The sequence below is a fragment of the Diplotaxodon limnothrissa genome, linkage group LG15, assembly GCF_057381915.1.
Source record: "Diplotaxodon limnothrissa isolate DT_005_m linkage group LG15, D_limnothrissa_male_GT1.1, whole genome shotgun sequence".
Classification (NCBI taxonomy): domain Eukaryota; kingdom Metazoa; phylum Chordata; class Actinopteri; order Cichliformes; family Cichlidae; genus Diplotaxodon; species Diplotaxodon limnothrissa.
Genome location: NC_140610.1, coordinates 25,608,020 through 25,628,441, shown reverse-complemented (window position 1 = coordinate 25,628,441; position 20,422 = coordinate 25,608,020). Strand labels below are relative to the sequence as shown.

The 20,422-nt window shown below is 40.2% G+C and overlaps 2 protein-coding genes across 2 annotated transcripts in view; one reads left to right on the top strand and one right to left on the bottom strand.

Moving 5' to 3' along the window:
- Nucleotides 1–2,726, top strand: part of LOC146617629 (uncharacterized) — a 55,776-nt gene extending 53,050 nt beyond the window's left edge. The window contains exon 19 of the mRNA XM_085373503.1: nucleotides 2,718–2,726. Within this exon, the coding sequence (XP_085229629.1) occupies nucleotides 2,718–2,726 (9 nt within the window). The remainder of the gene's footprint in view (nucleotides 1–2,717) is intronic.
- An 8,477-nt stretch (nucleotides 2,727–11,203) lies between these two features.
- myo6a (myosin VIa) overlaps nucleotides 11,204–20,422 on the bottom strand; it is a 153,755-nt gene continuing 144,536 nt past the window's right edge. Inside the window, exons 35-36 of the mRNA XM_085373330.1 lie at nucleotides 15,312–15,530; nucleotides 11,204–11,403 (exon numbers count right to left, since the gene is read on the bottom strand). Coding sequence (XP_085229456.1) covers nucleotides 11,204–11,403; nucleotides 15,312–15,530 — 419 coding nt within the window. The remainder of the gene's footprint in view (nucleotides 11,404–15,311; nucleotides 15,531–20,422) is intronic.

Genomic DNA, 20,422 nt, shown 5'->3' with positions numbered 1-20,422 from the left:
TCTCTTTTACTGCAAGAGGGCTCTAATGCAAACGAATAATGTTAAGTAGTAAACTGTGAAAACTGGAAATGGGGAACATTGGCCTTCAAAATAAAAGTTGTGCCTCACCACTACAGCCAAAGCATTCCAAAGTTTTACTTTGAAGGAGAAAATTTTCTGCTTTGTCTTTGTGTCTTAATTTTCCAAGTGTTACTTACACTCTGAGAGCAGTGAGCCAGTGTTTGCAGACTAGTCTGCGTTTTCCATGCAAACTACGAGTGACCACAGCCATCTGCTGCCCACCCAAGCAGTCACAGAGAGGTTTTTGGTGCAGCACAATACAGTGGGGCAAAAAAGTATTTAGTCAGCCACCGATTGTGCAAGTTCCCCCACTTAAAATGATGACAGAGGTCAGTAATTTGCACCAGAGGTACACTTCAACTGTGAGAGACCGAATGTGAAAAAAAAAATCCATGAATTCACATGGTAGGATTTGTAAAGAATTTATTCGTAAATCAGGGTGGAAAATAAGTATTTGGTCACCTCAAACAAGGAAGATCTCTGGCTCTCACAGACCTGTAACGTCTTCTGTAAGAAGCTTTTCTGTCCCCCACTCGTTACCTGTATGAATGGCACCTGTTTGAACTCATCATCTGTATAAAAGACACCTGTCCACAGCCTCAAACAGTCAGACTCCAAACTCCGCCATGGCCAAGACCAAAGAGCTTTCGAAGGACACCAGGAAAAGTATTGTAGACCTGCACCAGACTGGGAAGAGTGAATCTACAATAGGCAAGCAGCTTGGTGTGAAAAAATCAACTGTGGGAGCAATCATCAGAAAATGGAAGACATACAAGACCACTGATAATCTCCCTCGCTCTGGGGCTCCACGCAAGATCTCATCCCGTGGGGTCAAAATGATCATGAGAACGGTGAGCAAAGATCCCAGAACCACACGGGGGGACCTGGTGAATGACCTGCAGAGAGCTGGGACCAAAGTAACAAAGGTCACCATCAGTAACACACTACAACGGCAGGGAATCAAATCCCGCAGTGCCAGACGTGTTCCGCTGCTGAAGCCAGTGCATGTCCAGGCCCGTCTGAAGTTTGCCAGAGAGCACATGGATGATACAGCAGAGGATTGGGAGAATGTCATGTGGTCAGATGAAACCAAAGTAGAACTTTTTGGTATAAACTCAACTCGTCGTGTTTGGAGGAAGAAGAATACTGAGTTGCATCCCAAGAACACCATACCTACTGTGAAGCATGGGGGTGGAAACATCATGCTATGGGGCTGTTTTTCTGCCAAGGGGACAGGACGACTGATCCGTGTTAAGGACAGAATGAATGGGGCCATGTATCGTGAGATTTTGAGCCAAAACCTCCTTCCATCAGTGAGAACTTTGAAGATGAAACGAGGCTGGGTCTTCCAACATGACAATGATCCACAACACACCGCCCGGGCAACAAAGGAGTGGCTCCGTAAGAAGCATTTGAAAGTCCTGGAGTGGCCTAGCCAGTCTCCAGACCTCAACCCCATAGAAAATCTGTGGCGGGAGTTGAAAGTCCGTGTTGCTCGGCGACAGCCCCAAAACATCACTGCTCTCGAGAAGATCTGCATGGAGGAATGGGCCAAAATACCAGCTACTGTGTGTGCAAACCTGGTAAAGACCTATAGTAAACGTTTGACCTCTGTTATTGCCAACAAAGGTTATGTTACAAAGTATTGAGTTGTATTTTTGTTATTGACCAAATACTTATTTTCCACCCTGATTTACGAATAAATTCTTTACAAATCCTACCATGTGAATTCATGGATTTTTTTTTCACATTCTGTCTCTCACAGTTGAAGTGTACCTCTGGTGCAAATTACTGACCTCTGTCATCATTTTAGGTGGGGGAACTTGCACAATCGGTGGCTGACTAAATACTTTTTTGCCCCACTGTATGTCTCTTTGCAACCAGCCTCCTACAACGACTGGGCCAGTCCCTAGGACTTTGTGCCTGAGGCGTCATTAACCATTTCCGGGTCCAAACCGGAATACACCGTGTTCTGACTGAGGGATTAAAACGTGTTCAGGTTAAATATAATAAAATATTAAGCATTAAAATGCGTTATAAAGACAACAGCCTTAATGAACGGAGTAGGAGTTTGGACTGGAAGCAGGATTTATATGTCATCCGTTAACAACAAGATTCAATGGACTCCACAGCATCAACTTAATATTTCAGATGGAAATGTTTAATTTGCATAGCATAGTAATAAAAACTTAGAAATCCTAACAAATTCATTAGATTATGACTTAAATGTGTTTCAAATGGCTGTATGCTGCCCTTGGATGATGCTGCCTAAATAGAGTAAAAGAGAAGTGAGAGTTTTTACTTCAAATCAAGCTTCATGTTTGATCTGAGTAGCAATGAAACCAAATCACACTGCAGAGAGAGACACGCTCAGTTTGATTAACAGCTGAGCTGGTCATTAAATAAAATGCATGTTCTGCGGTTGAAAATAAAAACATTGCATGTCTGAAGCTTTGTACTCGCAGGAGCTGAGCGTCTGCTCATTTGTGCCTCGGCTGTGAAGGAGGGACCGTTTGATTACATGCAGATAAACCGCAGTGGAAAGTTGTAAATCAGTCAGGTTCAGGCTCGAGGTGCTTCTCACAGGAGTTAAATAAATAGTCTGTTTGGTGTAATCTGCTGACAGTCTAGGTAATTTTTTTCTCTTTCCTCTGCAGGTATTTTGAACATTTGCAGTATTTGCAGATCTTCTCTGATATCTGTGGCTTCAGGACAGAGGCTGATTTTGGTGCATGTGCAGAGTTGCTGTAGCTGCAGTTTCATACCTGCCCACCTCATTTTCTCCGCTTTTTCTTTTCTCTGCAGACACAAAGACGGCTATTCCCTCCCAGCCATTTCCAGTTAAGAGAATATAAAGGATCGGACGGCACATGAGAACACCACCACAGGTGAGAGGGGACTGGTTTGTGTCCTTCATGTAGACTCGTGTGCTGCAGCCAGGAGAGAACATGATGCACACTCAGCAGGACTTCATTGTGTAAAGTGGAGCTGATTAAGAAGTGGTAGTGTTATCAGATGATGCAGAGACCTTCCTCCTCCTTCTCCCAGTGTGAGATTAGCTCTAAACCCAAACACGAACACCTGTGTACGCCTTTACAGCACGATAAAATAATCACAGTAAGATAATCTGTCCTGCTAGTCTAAACCCCCGATTGGTTTAAAGCTGCTGCGTGTTTAGGCAGATGACCAGTGAGTAATTAAACCTCCCAAAGGAGGACGACTAAACCCTGACCTGACGCTGCTGTTTAGTACAAACTGTCCTGAGCCCACCTTTTACCTCCTCTCTGATCCTCTTTCGGGGTCTGAGTCGCCACAAAGCTGCGAGGTAATTTCAGAGCATCTCCCCCCAACAAGAAAAACCCTGGAAACCACATCTCTGAAAAGCTTTCAGAGGAAGATAAACCACGACAGCGGCTTGCAGCCTCCACCAGGGTCACACGCCTTAAAGTCTTTGTTCTGCTGTGCCGGCTCCTACATCACTCCGTGTACGTTTAGAAAGAGATTCTGAACCCTTGAAAAGGCTGAAGAGTTTACTGCTGAGATTAACTGCAACACCGGAGAAGTTTGAGGGCAGAAAGCAGCATTTTGGATCCACAGTTACTGGAAAAATATTTATTTTACAGGGCTCTGGAAGTGGATGTACTTAACTGCTTAATTAAATTAATTAAATTCTATTCTTAAATACTTTTGTAATCTGTTGATTTCAGTTTTATTTATATGAAATCTCAAAATAAATTAAAAAAAGCCTGGTAGTGTAATGTAGCTCCAGTTTTTCTCCCCTGAAACTTAAACTTACCACTGCTGTTTGTTTCATATAAATAATGAAAGTACCAATTTTCTGTAATATTAATGGAGGAGAAACCACAACTGAATGACAAGAAAACTCAACACTGAGACTTGGCTTTGAGTTCCATGAATATTGAAAACAAAACCTGCACTGAATACATCTTGGTGTCTGGAGCTCTCCCAAACCCACATGAATAATTACAGGGGACATTAAGCTACAGTGATGATAGGGACAGCTAATAAATCTCCCTTCTTTGACTGTGTAAGTTTGTGGATTTTGTAAACGATGGACCACAAATCAAGAGAGTTTATTGATATGTCACATCGACCAAAGTGCTGCAAAAATATTAAAACAAATGAAGCCATTAAGAAGCAATTAAAACCATCGGGTAAACAAATCAAGCCATTAAAGGCAATTAAGAAAGCCCATCGTGTGGTAATCTACAGGGCTCGTTAACAGTGTAGGGTAAAACTGGTCCTAATCCGGGAAAGTTTGAGGGTAGATGTCCTGATATGGAAAGAAAAACTGTTTCAAGATTTATAGCAGAAAAAAGTAATCACTAATTTGTTATGTAAAGCATAAATTTACCTATTTATTGTTATACATTTTTTCTGGCTGTGGTGCCAAAGTTTTAATTCCCCAAAGGCTGCTCAACGACTGACATGTAAAACACCGATCTTGTTTCTTGTCTCTTTGAAACAGGAACTCGGACTCATCGCGGCCTCATTCAGTCACTTGGTTTAAATTCAAGTTGATGCAGAGCTGAGGAGGTTTTGGGACAAACCGCTGGCTTCTACACTCCCCAGCGCTCTGAGCTTCATACCAGAGGACAACCAGCCATCGGGGAAAACAAACGTTTAGGCCATTTTAAAAATGTCAGAAAGCTGTCGTCTGCAGCTGACGATGAAGAGGAGCTCAGGGGACGACCACAGCATCGATCGGGTTGATATCGATTGACCCTGGACTGCTTTTATATATGTCTGCTGACTCTATATGTCTGTAGGCTGTGTGTCACATGATTAGGAAGTAATCTGATGGTTCCCCCAGATGTTAATGCAATTTACAAAAAAAAAAAAAGGTCTCCAGTGGTGGGTAGCAATTTGTTTCATACCAGCATAATTTTATGATGTTCAGATAATATTTTCTAGATAAATAATAGAGATGTTCTTTAACTTCCTATTGTACACCTGAACCTTATATATCGAGTGAAGATGCAGTAGTGATAAAAAAAAGTTATTACTTTTCTATCAAGTTTGATTCAAAGGACATTTGGATGCTTAATGAGGTTAAAATATCCAGTATTTATTCTTTCTCTCATCCCTTATTAGATTTATTATGCCCCATATTTAATTTTTGTAATGTTTTATGGTCTCGTCTTAATCCCAAGGTTGGGAATCTAGAGCTTTAAACTATGGCTAGCTGCAGTGCAGTGCTGAGCTAATGCTGATTGCTCAAGACTCCGCGTTAGTAAAACGTGTATGCATTGGCCAACCTTGATGTTAACACCTGGATCCTTTAAGATGTAGCCACAGGGTTTTTCTTGGATGTTACTGCAGAAATTAAGCTGTGGGAATACTTCCATGTTTTTTTGCAAGATGATTTACACTTTAATGAAACACTAACAAACTGTTGACAAACTGTTGTAAAATTACGGAGTTCCTGTATTTGCTGTGAAAATGTTGAGGATTACCATCACACCTTCTCTGCCACATGTAGTGGCTTCAAAATCCAGGAGTTTGGGTGATTACAGAATAGTTGTATCTATTTTATGATGTAGAACAAAACATGAACTCAGGTGACCCATCAATGGTTAAGGTTTGATTTTGCTTCAGCCTTGTTAAATAAGCAGATCGTTTAGAAATGAAAAGCTATTATCTTTTAAATGTGTTGTCACAAACTGAACATTACACTCACTGTGTGCTAGCTGCTAGTATTAAACATTAAATCTACAGTTACAACAAAACCTAAATAAAAATCCACCCACTTCCTTGACCTAACCCCGAACCCTTCTATAACAAAACCACAGTTAACCAAAGACATTTTTTCAGGCGTCAAAAAATAAACCTTTAACAAGACCCAAAGAGTTTTTCATGTAACACTATGTATGTGATTGTGTTTTCGGCATGGTAGTCATAAATCAAACACAGTACTTAGTGTTTGTTTCTTGTTTGCAGTTTTTGGTTGTGACTGTAATGCTAACTGCTAAAATTTAAAACTTTTTAGTCTTCTAATAATACATTTAACAGTGACAGAAACAATTCAACACAGCTAAACATAAAACAATACCACAAGCCATTTAGCATAAAGGCCCAATAAAAATATGGTGCTTTTAGCTAGTTAACAACTTTTGCATGAGTTTGTGGTTCTGTCTTTTTTGCTACCTAGCTAACATGGCGACTACTTAAAAGTATTGAGCATTCTCAACATTTGGACTGTTTTAATTTCACTATCCCTATTATGATACTGACCACTACTGTTACTATGGTCGCTGACAACAATTTGACAGCAAAAGTGTAAAGTACACAATTTGAGATGCAGTGCAGTTGTCTACAGCTACAATAACTGATCAAAGGTGGCACCATTAGTGGGTGGCTGAATGCTAACATAGTGCCCGCTTTATTGAATACGTTTCTAACATTTGCATGCTAGCATACTAACATTTTACAGCAGAGCTGGGAGAGAATTAATTTGATCAGGTGGTGGCGCTAGAGGAACTGTCAGAGGATAACCAACGTTTTTATTGTTCATCCATGATAGTACATATAGCTCTCAAAGTTCTAAATATATGCAACATGGATTCATGGATTTATCCTTTGTGTACATGCATTAACTATCCTTAATGTAATATTAGCTCTTACATGCTCTGACAGACACCGTGAACTAGAAACGTTTACCGTGTAACTCTTGGTGTTATCTAATTGTTCCCTACATTGTTTGTGATATTTCTGTAATTTTTATTTACATTCTGCTGCTATTACACAGGAAGTCAAGCAATACGCAAAACCCCCCTAAAGTTCATTGAGGGGATTAATTTGAACTCAAGTACCGCATACCATCAAAGGTGCGACTTGCACACCTGTGAAATGTACATTTGAGTCAGTTTAGAGGCTTAGAAGTGGATGTAGTTGCCATAAACTTAAACTGCACTGCAAAGAGTTAGTAAATTGAGCTAGCTGAAAACCATGTTGCAGCAACAAAGCTAGTAATATATCCTTTGGATTAGGATTATTTGTCATTGTTTGGTTAGAAAGCATGGATGAACTTTTAGTTATTAGACAGTTAAACAGGACGCCAGTTATAAACTTTCTCTTGCGTGATGCATTTACATATGTTAGTCTATATTATGGTGCAAATTTGCACCAACATGAACTGGTAGTGGTCAGTTTACGTGAGTTAAACTGTCAAATCTGATGTTGTTTCAGGGCAGCTGGAGCTATACAGTTCAAATTCACTTTTACACAGAGACGAGAAAAAAAAGTTAAGAGCTTGGAGTAAATGAAGTTGTCATAGACTTTCCTTTGCAAAAAAAAAAAAAAAAAGGTGAACAGTCAGCAGTGTTAATGTTTGTCTAAAAACAAGTAAACCCTAGGACACAGCAATTTGTCCACGCTAGCACGTAAGCTAATATTATGTAGAGAAAAAAAAAAAAACAGAATTCTGATTGACATCAACAAAAAATGTATATAATTTATATGTAAGTGCTTATTACACTGGGCACAGGAAAACAAATATTTTGGAAATCTGTCAGAAATATTTGCTTAAAACTAAAAATTATATGGTTTATTAGTCAAACTGAAAACTGATGTGGTTTTGCCCAAATGTAAGCCGCCATGCAGTTCTATTCTGAAAAGCCAGAAATGAATCAAACAGAACGTTCAGTTCGTCATTCTGCTCAGCAATGCAAGTAAATAACTGTAATTTGGCATTTTAAAGAACAAATTATTTGCATTTTTTTGGTTAAAAAAATGCATGGATAACAATAATTAACAATAACAATAAGCATCCCAATGCAACGGTATTCATGTTTGATGTGAACACACCATAAAACTGGTGAGCGGGCCCTGTAAATCTCTTCCTGCTGAGAGGCTCGGGACACATTTTTCATTGTGTTAGAAACTGAAAAAAAAAAAACAGAACAAAAGAAGCTTTTTGTTTTTAGTTTCATTTATATGGCGTTATACTTGTAAATGAATTCTGTGGAGTCAAATGATCTTCCATTAAAGTCGTAGGTAGTAAGACCAAATCTTACCTTTCTCAGGATTAATCTTACTCGCACGGATCATGTCACAGATCAAACCGATACTTAAACTTCCCAAATGCTGTCGTCTTATTGATGTAAACACTGTTCGCTGTTTTTGTCTCAAATCAATGCATCTACTGATGGTTATTGCTGCTTGTGTGGGGAGGGAAGCCTCCCCCAATGACTGTAATGTGGACTTTTATTTAAAGTCTTAAAATATTATGTGTTTGTTTCACAATCAGTAGTTGAAAATACAAAACTGTGCTGAATAAAACTCCATCTTCTTCATTTTGAAAGCATTTTCTCTGAGGTGGAAAAGAGGAGGCGAGAGGTGAGTGAAACATGGAATGCTTTTATTCATCCGTTAGAGATCAGCATTAGAAAAATGACAGTGGACAAAGGCAGTGCTTCCCCAGGAATGATTGCAATGTGTGGCGAGAAACAGATCGCAGCAAATCCACAAGACTTTCTTTGCATGTTATGGAGGAAAATATCTCGAGGTCATCACTTGGTTAAAACAAACACTGAGGTCTTAATGACGGCAAAGCTCAGAGCGCGTCCCCTTTACACTCAGCATTAACACGTGTACTGGCACATTATATACAAATGCCAAGCTTGGTGAAGTTGATCTTTGTATTTGGTACAGATTTTACTGAAGAAATTTGAGGTTTTCTGACCTGCTTCAAACACGGCTGGAATCCTTACAAATGAAAATTCCTGGACCAGTCTGATTTTCCATGTTGATGTTTTTTAAAGCTATTATTTGGCAAAATGAATCATGAAGATTATACGGTCTCCAAGATAGTCCTGCTGCAGTTCCCCCCACACTGATGATGGGCCTTTTCCCCAGCAAAACATTGTGTCTATCAACAATGGCCGCAGTCCACTCGGCTCCTGGTTCAGTGCGATGGCTTAGTAAATGGAACCGAGCTAGGTCAACATGTCTGCTGTGGAAGAGGCCCACACACCAAGCTCGCAGTGGGTCCAAAATTGTAATCTGACCCTCTGATCAGTTTGGTTGGCATTTCTAGTCTTTCTCTGGCTCCAGTAGGCAAGACTGTACGCAGCTTTTAACAGGAAATGTCCCAAAAGGACTCACTTAACTATTGATAGCAGTCGTTCTAACCTAATTAGTACCCAAATGGTATGATTTCATCAATTGTTGATGTTGACGTGTGATATATGGTTTTTGATGACCTTATATTGTTGCATGTCTCAGATACAAATTGGGCCTCGTTTGTTTACGATGTGGGAATTAAATTCCCCTTTTCAGTGATCGTGCTCAGAGCCCAATGCCAAAAACCTGAGTCAGCCTCTTTTGTGATAATTCAGGTTTTGTATAGCCAGCTAAAGCAGCTAAAACAAAAGCCTGGCTATGCAGAGCATGCTTATATTAAACCCCTCTGCTACATGCAGTTGTTTATATAATCTACTTCTGAGATTAATAAAATAATGTTTAAATCAAGTTTTAGGTTCTTTTTAAATTTAGCTGGTGGTAAGTGAGCCGTCTTCATCAACTATCAGATCCATCCTGGCTATGCTGTTATCGCTGTCTGTAAAGGGGTTCGGCTACTTTGCAACAAGACAGATGTTCATGCTTTCAGACAATCTCAGCCACATTTTTCTTGTACAGAGCATCAAAGGGGGAACAGAAAGCTTGGGAACAAACAGGCTCGGGGGAATAACGCAGTGCGACGTCACCACAGATTGTCTGTCATTGTTGTTTTTTTTTTTCTTCTAAGTAATGACAAAAGAGGCCTGTTTTTTCCTTCTTAGCTGAGTTTGTGTGATTTATTGCTTGACGATCTCATGTGCCCAAGCCGATGAAGTAGAAACTGTTCTTTGAAAAATAAACTTTTACATTCCAGTAGGAATAACACTGCTGTCTGCACATACCGCCCTATAGAAAATATTCAGTGTTATATGAATGTTCCAGTTTGAGGCCAAGTACCAGTGCATCGTAGAGTTCGTGCTCGAAAGCTTCTCACACAGCAGGGAAATGTCCAGTCTGACAGAATATCTTAACAACTGATTCCAAACCATATTGTTTTGTGCTACCTTGGGATTCGCTGCACTTGCAAATTACTAAACAAATCAAATTCAAAGTGTTGAAGCATGGCTGAGTTATTCGGGTCTCTTTTTGCGGCGCTGATCTGTTCTGAAAAACACCACGAACACGTGGAGTCGTATCTCAGCACTCAGCAGTTGCATAATTAATTCACATTTTCTGCTCGGCTCCTTAAACAGAAATTAATCATGGATGGGGCTCCGCTAATGAGGAAAAAAACCAAAAACAAGGTTTCATGTCCGGAGCCACGTTTGGTCTCAAAAGGTTTTTGGACCCTTTACTAATTTAAATCACATACGATGAGAAGAAACAAAAGAATCACGACATGAAAAAATCAACAAGGTCTCAAGTTACATTCAGCTGGAAAAACAGGAGGTAATTAAAAAAAAAAGTATTTGTAAATATTGGATTTAATTCGGTGGAATAATCGGACACCCATGCATGCAGCCTCGTGGTGAGAGCTTGCAGCTCCTTGTGCGAGTTTCTCTTTTTCACCCTCCAATAACCGCATGAAGACGACGTAAACAGCAGCTTTTAAGTCGGAGCGGGATCACCAGCTAGCTGTTAAGACGGAAGCGACACACCTGTGAGATTTCAGTGTAATCATCAGGATCATCAGGAATGCATAATTACAGAGGAATTAAACTTGTTCTGGGGAGGCAGCTTTGAATAAACAAACAGAAAGTCCTACCTTTCAGCATTTAAACCCTGTTAAAGTAGTATTAAGGCCTCATAGTTAGACTTGCACACATGTTACAGAAATGTTGGAAAACAACCGGATGTGATCATTTAGCATGATTTTTCGTTTCTGCATAGGGTTCAATGCAAAACTTCCCCGCCCTGCCCCCACTGAGGAACCAAAAGCCAGTGAGAACGAAAACTCATCAAACGGAGGAAAAACAAAAGGACAGTTAAGAAAAACAAAACGCCGTTCACGTCGAACGCCCTGGAGTCAGAAACTGTGCAGCGCGCCCGCACTCCATCTGTGTCAGGTAGCTGGTGCATTCGTCCCTTTGTTTGCAGCGCGAAGCCCCGCCTCCGGGCCCCGTCACTTGAACATGCTCTGCAGCATGGCTGTGGCGTAGGTGGGCCGCGCCTGCCGGCTCTCGATGGCGCTGCGGAGGTACTGGATCCCGCCGCAGCGTTCCCAGATCTCCTCGAACTGCCGGGGGAGGATCTCGGCGCCCCGCTTCCTCGAGAGGCCCGTCTCCTCCAGGCTCAGCTCGCACATCTCCATGTCGTCCTTTCCTGTGAGAAGAAACGAGTCAGAAAAGAAAAAAAAGACGTGAAACGCAGTGATGAGGAACTCAAACAAGGCCAACTGCACTGTCAACAAAAATGCTTGCAGAATAGTTTCACACTGGAAAACCACCACGAGTCTGTGGCAATAGTTCACATCTCTCATTTGGAAGTTTTACTTAACTGAGAGAACCAAGTGCAGATGCCTGTTGTATAAAGAAATGTATTTCTCTCTGGATAGCAAAGTCATTTTAGCCATTTTTCTTCTTTCAATGCATTCATTTAATTATTTACTATTTTAGATCCTCTCCGATTCTAAGTTTGCTCAAAGTTTAATACAAAGTTAAAGAATAAATTAGTTAAAGTGTAAAGCTGCTATTAGTCTCAAATAGGAAAACAATGGGAGAGATGTCTATGAGAGTTATAAACCCTTTAAAGAAAAATATAAAAGTTGTGTTAATAATAAATGCCACAAAATAAATGTAAAGCTAAATATGATTGCATATTTACACAAATCAGTTTGATATTTAACAAAAATATCAAACTTAAATAAAATGTTGAATGCTAACATCTTGAACACATTTCTTTGTTGTGCATATTGTTATATAATGCTAAACTAACGTTCGTAAGGTTAGCAGCCTTAACAGCCTTTGTTTAAAAAATGTAAGAATTTTTAACTTCCTCTGAAATATTTTGTTACGACACGAGAATAATGTTGATAATAATGTTCTGATACAGTATATACTTTTTTTTTACCATGTTAATAGCTCAAATGTATGTACTTAGCATGTTAGCATGCTAAAATACTAAATGTATAAATGTTGTTAAACTGCACCATAAACTAAAAAAGTTTTTTATCTCTAAAATGGGGAGAAATTATGGTGGTAAAATTAGACATTATTGTGAAACATGTTGACAACTGACAAAAAACCCAGAGCTGCTGCTAGCATATCTAAAATGTTAGCTAAAAATAACGTCATCTTAAATAGAGATTATGTAAATGGGGTTTAAATGTGAACAAAGGGAAAAAAACACAATACAAAGTTTTTCTAAATATTTCACCAATAATCTTTTTTTATAGATGTGGTTGCTATCTACTTTTACATTAGAGGCTTAAACACAGCCAAAGTTTCAAATAATGAGTTAAAAGTAGCTAAAAGTAATTTTGCTTCATTTTCAACAGGAACAGCAGACAAACATCGTGACTGCCGCAAAGTACGAGCAGTACAACTGACAAGCTCCTGGTGCTGCCGGCAGGCTTCCAGAAGCTGGCCAATTAGATGTTTGGGGGTCTTTAAAGGAAGGGCCCCTCAAGGAGACAAACGCTAATACAGAGCATATTTATACTCAATTTCAGCTCTTTTAGCAGACCAAATGTTCCCAGTTAGTGCAAATACACCTCTGTAATACTAAAAAACTATACAGCAGTACAACACTGAAAATTAAAAACCAACAACCAAAATTTTATGGGCAGAAACATGAATTGCGTGTTTAGGTTAACTAAACCCTCTTAAGATATACTGAAGGGCATCCTAAAAGGCCAATATTTGATCATTCAAGTCTTTTGACCTGTCAGTCAAGCAAAGCTGTTCTACTAGAGTCCCAGAATGAAAATGGCCCTGAATGATACTGCCTCTTAATATCTGAAATCACAGAGTGTTTAAGGCCCACTTTAACAGTCTGAATTAAATCTGTAGCCCTAGAAGCATTCAATGCCTTTATTCCACCAAACATATTCAATGCTTGCAATTTACATTCAGTGTGTATCTACAGCTGTTAAGGCAATAACAAGTTGCAGCAGTGTGCTCTCTGAGTGTCATATGAGGCAGTTACTCACCCACATACTGACGCCGTCTGAACACAGCGGCTGCAAAACAGCAGCTATTTCCCTACGACATGAGCTTTCTGAGACCGACGACCTCACAGTGTTCAAATCACACATCCTGCACAGCCGTGACTCGCTTTCATAAAGCCTCAAACCCACAGACGAGTGCAGCCCTCAGAGCCAAATTAAAGTTGAGAAATATGCTGCTAGGAGTTGTGATGTTTGAACTCATCAGCACACATATGCTCAGACAGGTGGGTGAACAAAACAAACGCTTCGTTTTTTCCTTCTTTACTGTTGTTGTACTCGTCATTTGGTACAATCTGCGATTTTACAGCTTGTTCTGACACAAACACTCAGGCGCTTTCATTTAATTTGGCAAATTGTGGGAGGATGCAGCAGCATCTGTGGATATCTGTTATATTATGTTATCAATAGAATACAAATATTACACTTTGCTCTGACAAATGTTGGAGTTTCAAACCTTTTTTCTTTAATGCAACTGGAAAAAGATTCCAGATTGTTTTTCTTTGAAGTGCTCTGTATAGAGGACAATTAAAGAAATCCCAGGCACACTTTAACAATTCAAAGTAAATGTTTATCCCCAGTTAAACATTTACTTTCATAAAATCTCTTTTAGACACGGGAATTAAAGAGCAGCATATCAGGTCAATCAAGGGATTACATTTAAGTAAAAACTGAATGTTATCGACAAGGTAAACTGTTGGAATGAGGGAAATTTCTGAGGAAAAAAAAAGGAAGGCATTTATGAAAGGCACATATTCAGGAGGCTTGCAGCTGGATAGCGTAGTGGTAAGACTGCACGGCTTTGGAATGGGATTCGCAAGTGCGATTCCCACCTGGGGGCGCCTGTATCCAGTAAGGGTCCTAGGCTAGACCCTCTCTACAGACAAATATGAAATATGATAAATATGAAGTGAGGTGTTGAGGAAAATTGACGGCGAAACAAGTAGTGTTGCAACATTTGGAGTATTTAAAAGTAGAAAGGGAGGCAGCGCCTTCAGTTTTCAGGCCCCTCCTCTATGGAGCTTCCCATTTGGATTCAGGAGACACTCTACTTTTGAGATTAGGTTTAAACCTTTCCCTTTTGCTAAAGCATATAGTCATGGCTGGATCAGCTGACCCTGAATCCTCTCTTAGTAACTCTGGATAGGTGTAGGCTGCTGGGGGATTCCCATGATGCACTGGGTGTTTCTTCTTCACTCCCTATGTGTTAATCGACCTCTCTGCATTAAATCATTCTTGTTATTAATCTCTTAATCCTGTTAAAAGGGAGTTTTTCCTTCCCACTGTCACCAAAGTGCTTGCTTATAGGGAGTCATATGATTGTTGGGTTTTTCTCTGTATGTATTATTGTAGGGTCTACCTTATAATATAAAGCGCCTTGAGGCGACTGTTGTTGTGATTTGGCGCTGTATAAATTAAATTAAATTGAATTGAACTGAATAAAGTCATGTAGAATGAAAATTGCAGCGTATCGCTCTAATGTTCTGATAAAAGCTGACGCGTGATTTCTGGCATTCTCGAAGGAGAGCTCGTCAAATCGTGGTTGATGATTCGTTGCACGGGCCTCCTAAAAATAAAAGCCTCTGCGTCTCTACGGAGAACGACCTGACGGTGCATTATGACTCGAATATAATCAATCTGCTGCACTCGCACAAAGTCAAAGTCTTGAACATTGATTAACAGCGAAGTGCTGCTTCTGATTTCATTTCCTTCTGTGGCTGTCGCAGAATCAACTCATCGATTTTCCTCTCCACCTCCACCCTTTCTTCTCGTTTTTTCTTCTACTCTTTAACTGCTTGTTTCCTTATGCCTGTCACTCACTCTGTCATACTGTGATGCAGCCCAATGGGTGGTGTAACTGTGTTTAACTTGGTGCATATATATGTTGTTTCATTTAGTCTGTAGATGGATAGACTCTCAAAGAACAGAATAACCCGGCCACTGTCGACTAACATATGTGTGCAGAAATGTTTCCAACACAGGTGAATGTATAACGTAAGGTAAAGACAGAGATTTATTTCCATGCTCAGTCTTTGCCTCCCTCAGATATCTGGGTTGTACTGACCTGCCACCAGTAGGATTGGGTGTTTATCGGGATGCAGCTCCATCTGCCTGGCGATCCAGGGTCCGTCGAAGTGCGCGTACCACCAGCCCTTCTTCTTGTTCTGGGGGTCCTTGTACTGGTCGCTCGGCCGGATGAACGGGATGCGGAAGTAGCGCTGCTGCCGGTTCATCGCCACCTCGTACTGCCGGGCCGGTATAGGTGGGGCTGGGTTCTGCTGGGCTGTTGATTGGATGCAGAGGGAAATATATTAAAAAAAAGTTAGGAGTCTTTCATAAATCAGAGACCATGTTTACATGCAGTAGCCTGGGAAGTGGTTATGGTAAATGTAGCTTATCCTGTTTCCTGTTTATCAACCTGTGCATTAACTTATGAAGCAGAGTAAAGACAGAGTTCTTTGCAGACTAAAGATAGACAAAAACATGTTGTTGTTGTTTTTAAAAAAAAATAGTTTTCTACTTGGAGACGAGGGTAAGAATTTCAACAAACCACACTAAGGCTCAGAGGATGTTTAAAACTTTAGTTTTTTGCTTAATGACATGAAAGAAAAGGCTGGAGTTGTTTTTATCTGAACTTACTAATTCCAATGTTTACAGCTCGTTTTAGTGTTTTAGCTAAAAGCTGCTCGGCCTCGTTAATTATGCAAGAGACACAATAGTGAGTTGCAGTGAGCATACAGACATTAACAACAGCTGCCTGAGCACAAATTACATCTGACATTCTCAAACTGGACAGTTTAAAGGAATATTTTTGCATTTTACTCAGTAGCACTCCAAACAGCAGCGACCGTTTAGATTAGCATAAAAACTGGAAAAGAGAGGCTGATCCTGGTAAATAATATCTACCTTCAACCTCTGTGAATTCAGTAGATACAGTTTTACATACATTTAATCTGACAAACTTTAAGGTGTTTTAAAGGCACATCTAATTAAAGCCGTAGGGGTGTCATTGGTAGCTTCGTAACCTTCAAGTTTGTCCTTTTTTCTACTAGAAGATCTGGTTACAGGATGCAGCTTCGTGTTTACCAGCTGACATGAAAGTCTTTTAAGGCAAACTTGCATATACCAAATCTGCAATTAAAGTACATTAAAATGCAAGTGATTAAAAAAAAGCTTGACCTGTGTTGAGTTTAAATGATCTTGTTCTTGACATCAACACAGCACTGTAAGTCAGAGGCTGCTTGACCTTGCGTCAGTATTCCCCTAAACATACTTAGAAAACAGGAAATACTTTGTATCAATAGGTAACTTCACATCTGAGCAGACAAGTATCACATGTGGAGTTCCCCGAGGTTCCATCTTGGGACCCCTTCTGTTTAACATTTACATGCTCCCACTGGCACAGATTATAAAGAACAACAAAATAAACTACCACAGCTATGCAGATGACACAAATATATATCACAATGTCACCAGGAGACCGAGGCCCTGTACAGGCTCTTGGTAAATGCATTGAGGAAATTAATGACTGGTTGTGCCACAATTTTCTCCAGCTAAACAAAAACAAAACTGAAGTAATAGTCTTTGGATCCAAAGAAAAACGATTACAGGTCACCAGAGAACTTCAATCTATACACCTAAAAACCACAAACCAGGCGAGAAATTTGGGTGTAGTGATGGATGCAGACCTAACTTAGAAAAACACATTAAGACAATAACAAAATCAGCTTACTATCACCTCAAGAATATTTCAAGGATAAAAGATCTGATGTCTTGGACCTAGAAAAACTAGTCCATGCATTCATCTTTAGTAGGCTTGATTACTGTAACAGCCTCTTTACAGGTCTACCTAAAAAAAAAATCAGTCAGACAACTACAGCTCATTGCTGCTACTCGAGTCCTCACTAAGACCAAAAAAGTGGACCACATCAGTCCAGCTCTGAGGTCTTTACACTGGCTGCCTGTCCGTCAGAGGATAGACTTTAAAGTTCTGATGCTGGCCTATAAAGCTCTGAATGGTTTAGGACCAAAATACTAGGGGTGCAACGATATTCGTATCGATATTGAACCGTTCGATACAGTGCTTTCGGTTCGGTACGCATATGTATCGAACAATACAACATTTGTAATTTATTTTATCAATTTTCCTTCTGACGATGCTGTCTGTGTTGAGCGCTCAGTGAATCTGTGTTCGACTACTCCGCCTAGGCTGCACTGTCGAGCGCAGATCCACTGAGCGCTCCACACAGACAGCATAGTCAGGAGGAAGAGCACAGGGCAAGCTAGCGAGACAGAAGTTAAGCTCTCAGCAACATGGACCTCCCCCACTCTCATTCAGATCTGGCGTTTGGAATTATTTTGGTTTTCATGTGACGTATGACCCTGAAGGTAAGCGAGTCATGGACTAAAGTAAAACAGTATGTTGGATGTGCCATGCAATGCTCAATTACATTGGTGTGAACTAGTGTGTTAGCGCAGTTAGCTCGTTAACGTGTTGGCCGTCTAGCCCCATGCACGGAGCGATCGGCGGTAGCTCGTTAACGGAGATTTGCCGTGTTGTGGCGTTAAGGTCATTTCAACGAGATTAACCTGAAAGCACTAGTGGGAACACAACGAATATGACTGCACATTTACGCCGACATCATCCTAGTGCAAAGACAAAAACAACAAGCATGCTACTAACTTTAGCCGAGTCATTTAGACAGCTGTTAGCACATGATTCTCCTTATGCTGCTGAGAATATAGCCCAGAAGAAGCTGATAGTATAGCTTTTATTTTGGAAAGAGACATTTCTCTGTAATAAACTCTCTTTTCCAAAGATGAGTGATTCCTCAATCAGATACAGGGCTTGCAATATCGCTAGCCCGACGTCCTGGAGCTAGCGATTTTTTTCAGTCGGGCTACCAAAATCTTTCTCTTCCCTGCCCGTCGGGCTATTGTAGGAAAAATATATGTCAATGCTTTTGCATTCTTTCAGAAATGTAGCTGGGTAATTATGTCATTGGCATCGGTGAGCCACTGTCAATATGTGACATATTGAAGTCGCGTTTGAATTTGCGCTTGTTTTTTTGCTTTCACTTTGCAATCGTGCGAACTGTGTATAGAGAGCGACAGTACTGATTGGTGAGTGATGATAATTTGTGCACCAATTCCTCTGACATCGTCTTATTAATCGTTAGCTTACTATGCAAACATGACAAGTGAAATCTCCTGCAGCTTACACATGTGAGAGGTTGATCGCGCAGAGAATCGCTGAGCTTATGTGAGTGCGTGTGTAAAAGCAGCAGGAGAAGTTATGACAAATCAGACTATAAGGCAAAAAGAAAGTGCAGCTTTATGGTTTCATGGACAAAATAATTTCTGTGGCTGCAATATGACGAGCTAAATAACCAGGGCTGCACATAAGTGGTCCGCAGGTGCGCATTCGCTGTCAAAATAAAAAACACGCACAAGGGTTAGGGTTAAATTTAAAAACTGTACTTTTGAGTTAAAATATATATTTATAATTTTAATAAATGACAAATTAAAAAGGCATGAACATTTTTTTTGTATCGAAAAAATATCGAACCGTGACACCAAAGTATCGAACCGAACCGAACCGTGAATTTTGTGTATCGTTGCACCCCTACAAAATACATCAATGACCTCCTGACCCAGTATGAACCTTCCAGATCCCTCAGGTCATCTGGATCTGGTCTTTTATCAGTTCCCAGAGTCAGAACCAGACACGGAGAAGCTGCAATCAGCTTTTATGCTCCATATATGTGGAACAAACTCCCAGAAAGCCTCAGATCAGCTGAAACACTCAGTTTATTTAAATCCAGGTTGAAGACTCACCCACCCAGCTGCATTTGAATAAAGCACCAAATCCACACTTTTAAGCTTAAATTTCAAAACTTACATTTAACTACTGATTTTATCTACTGTTCTGATTGTATCTACTGTTTTTTTAATCAATTTTAAATCATGCTTTTTATTTGTTTTTTAATGTCTCTGTAAAGCACTTTGAATCACCTTGTTGTTGAATTGTGCTATATAAATACACTTGCCTTGCCTAAACGATGGGAATCTCAACACAGGAAGTTCAGAAAAAAAGTTAAATCTCTTTTTCCAGCGGTCATCTCCATCAGTGCACTGAGTCATCTTTGAAATGCATGTAAAGTCTGACAGGCCTGCACACTTTTTGGATGAAACAAATCCAAAAGCTTTGTCTGCTGTTTGTGAGGACAGCAACCAGCATAAACTCAGGACGGGCTCATATCTGATTGTTGCTTTTGGCTCTCATGCTTAAATCTTACCCTGCGCTTGTCTACGATTCACATGGACTCCTGACCACGAACCTTCTACTGAAATGCTGCTTTATATCTACAGCTGTTAATACACAGGTCAAGGCTCAGGAACAGGACTAAACACAGAATCTCAATCAGCACAACCTGGTCAAATGTTTGATCTCCTTTTCATATTTCCCATTAACCCACAGCATGTAAACATGAAGCCCCGTCTGCCGTACTCCCATTAGGTCTGAACAAAGAGCCCGTTCCCTGGTCTCCATGTCTAAGTGCAGTCAGTGAGTCCTGCTGTTAGAGCTGAGGAGGAAGAGGAGGAGGGTTAGAGATCACAGCAGAGCTGGTGGAAGAGCAAAGAAATCAGCGAGACGTGAAGCAGATGCCAGATGTTTACGAAGGGGTTTGTACACTCGTGAGAAACATTTCAAAAACAATTTGCATCTTTCTAAAAAGTGGAGTGTAAAGTAATACTCTACAGAGACTGAAGAAGCTTCTCTACGTGATAAAGGACATTTAATCGGCAGAAAATCACATTTCAGAAAGAAACTCACAAAATAAAATCTAGTTTTCGATTCATGTCAGCTCGTGTTGATATAAATTGCCTTTTTGTTCCATTTCTCAAGCTGACAAATGGAAGAAAAAGGCAACGTGTTATTTTAAACCTGGTTTCAAACATCTTTAGGTCTGTTTGGTTTTGGTTTTTTGCAGCGTTTCAAAAAAAAGTGAGAAAACCATCTTCTACAAAGCAACGCTTTGTTTAGCCGTCACCTACAAACCACCTCAGAAACCAAGAAAACAAACTTCACCTCCAGGCGTCAGCAAACTTCAAAAGAAAAACGCCAAAAAAGAGGGGAAAAAAAAAAATCAGCTTTCTTTGTTTAGAAGCAGC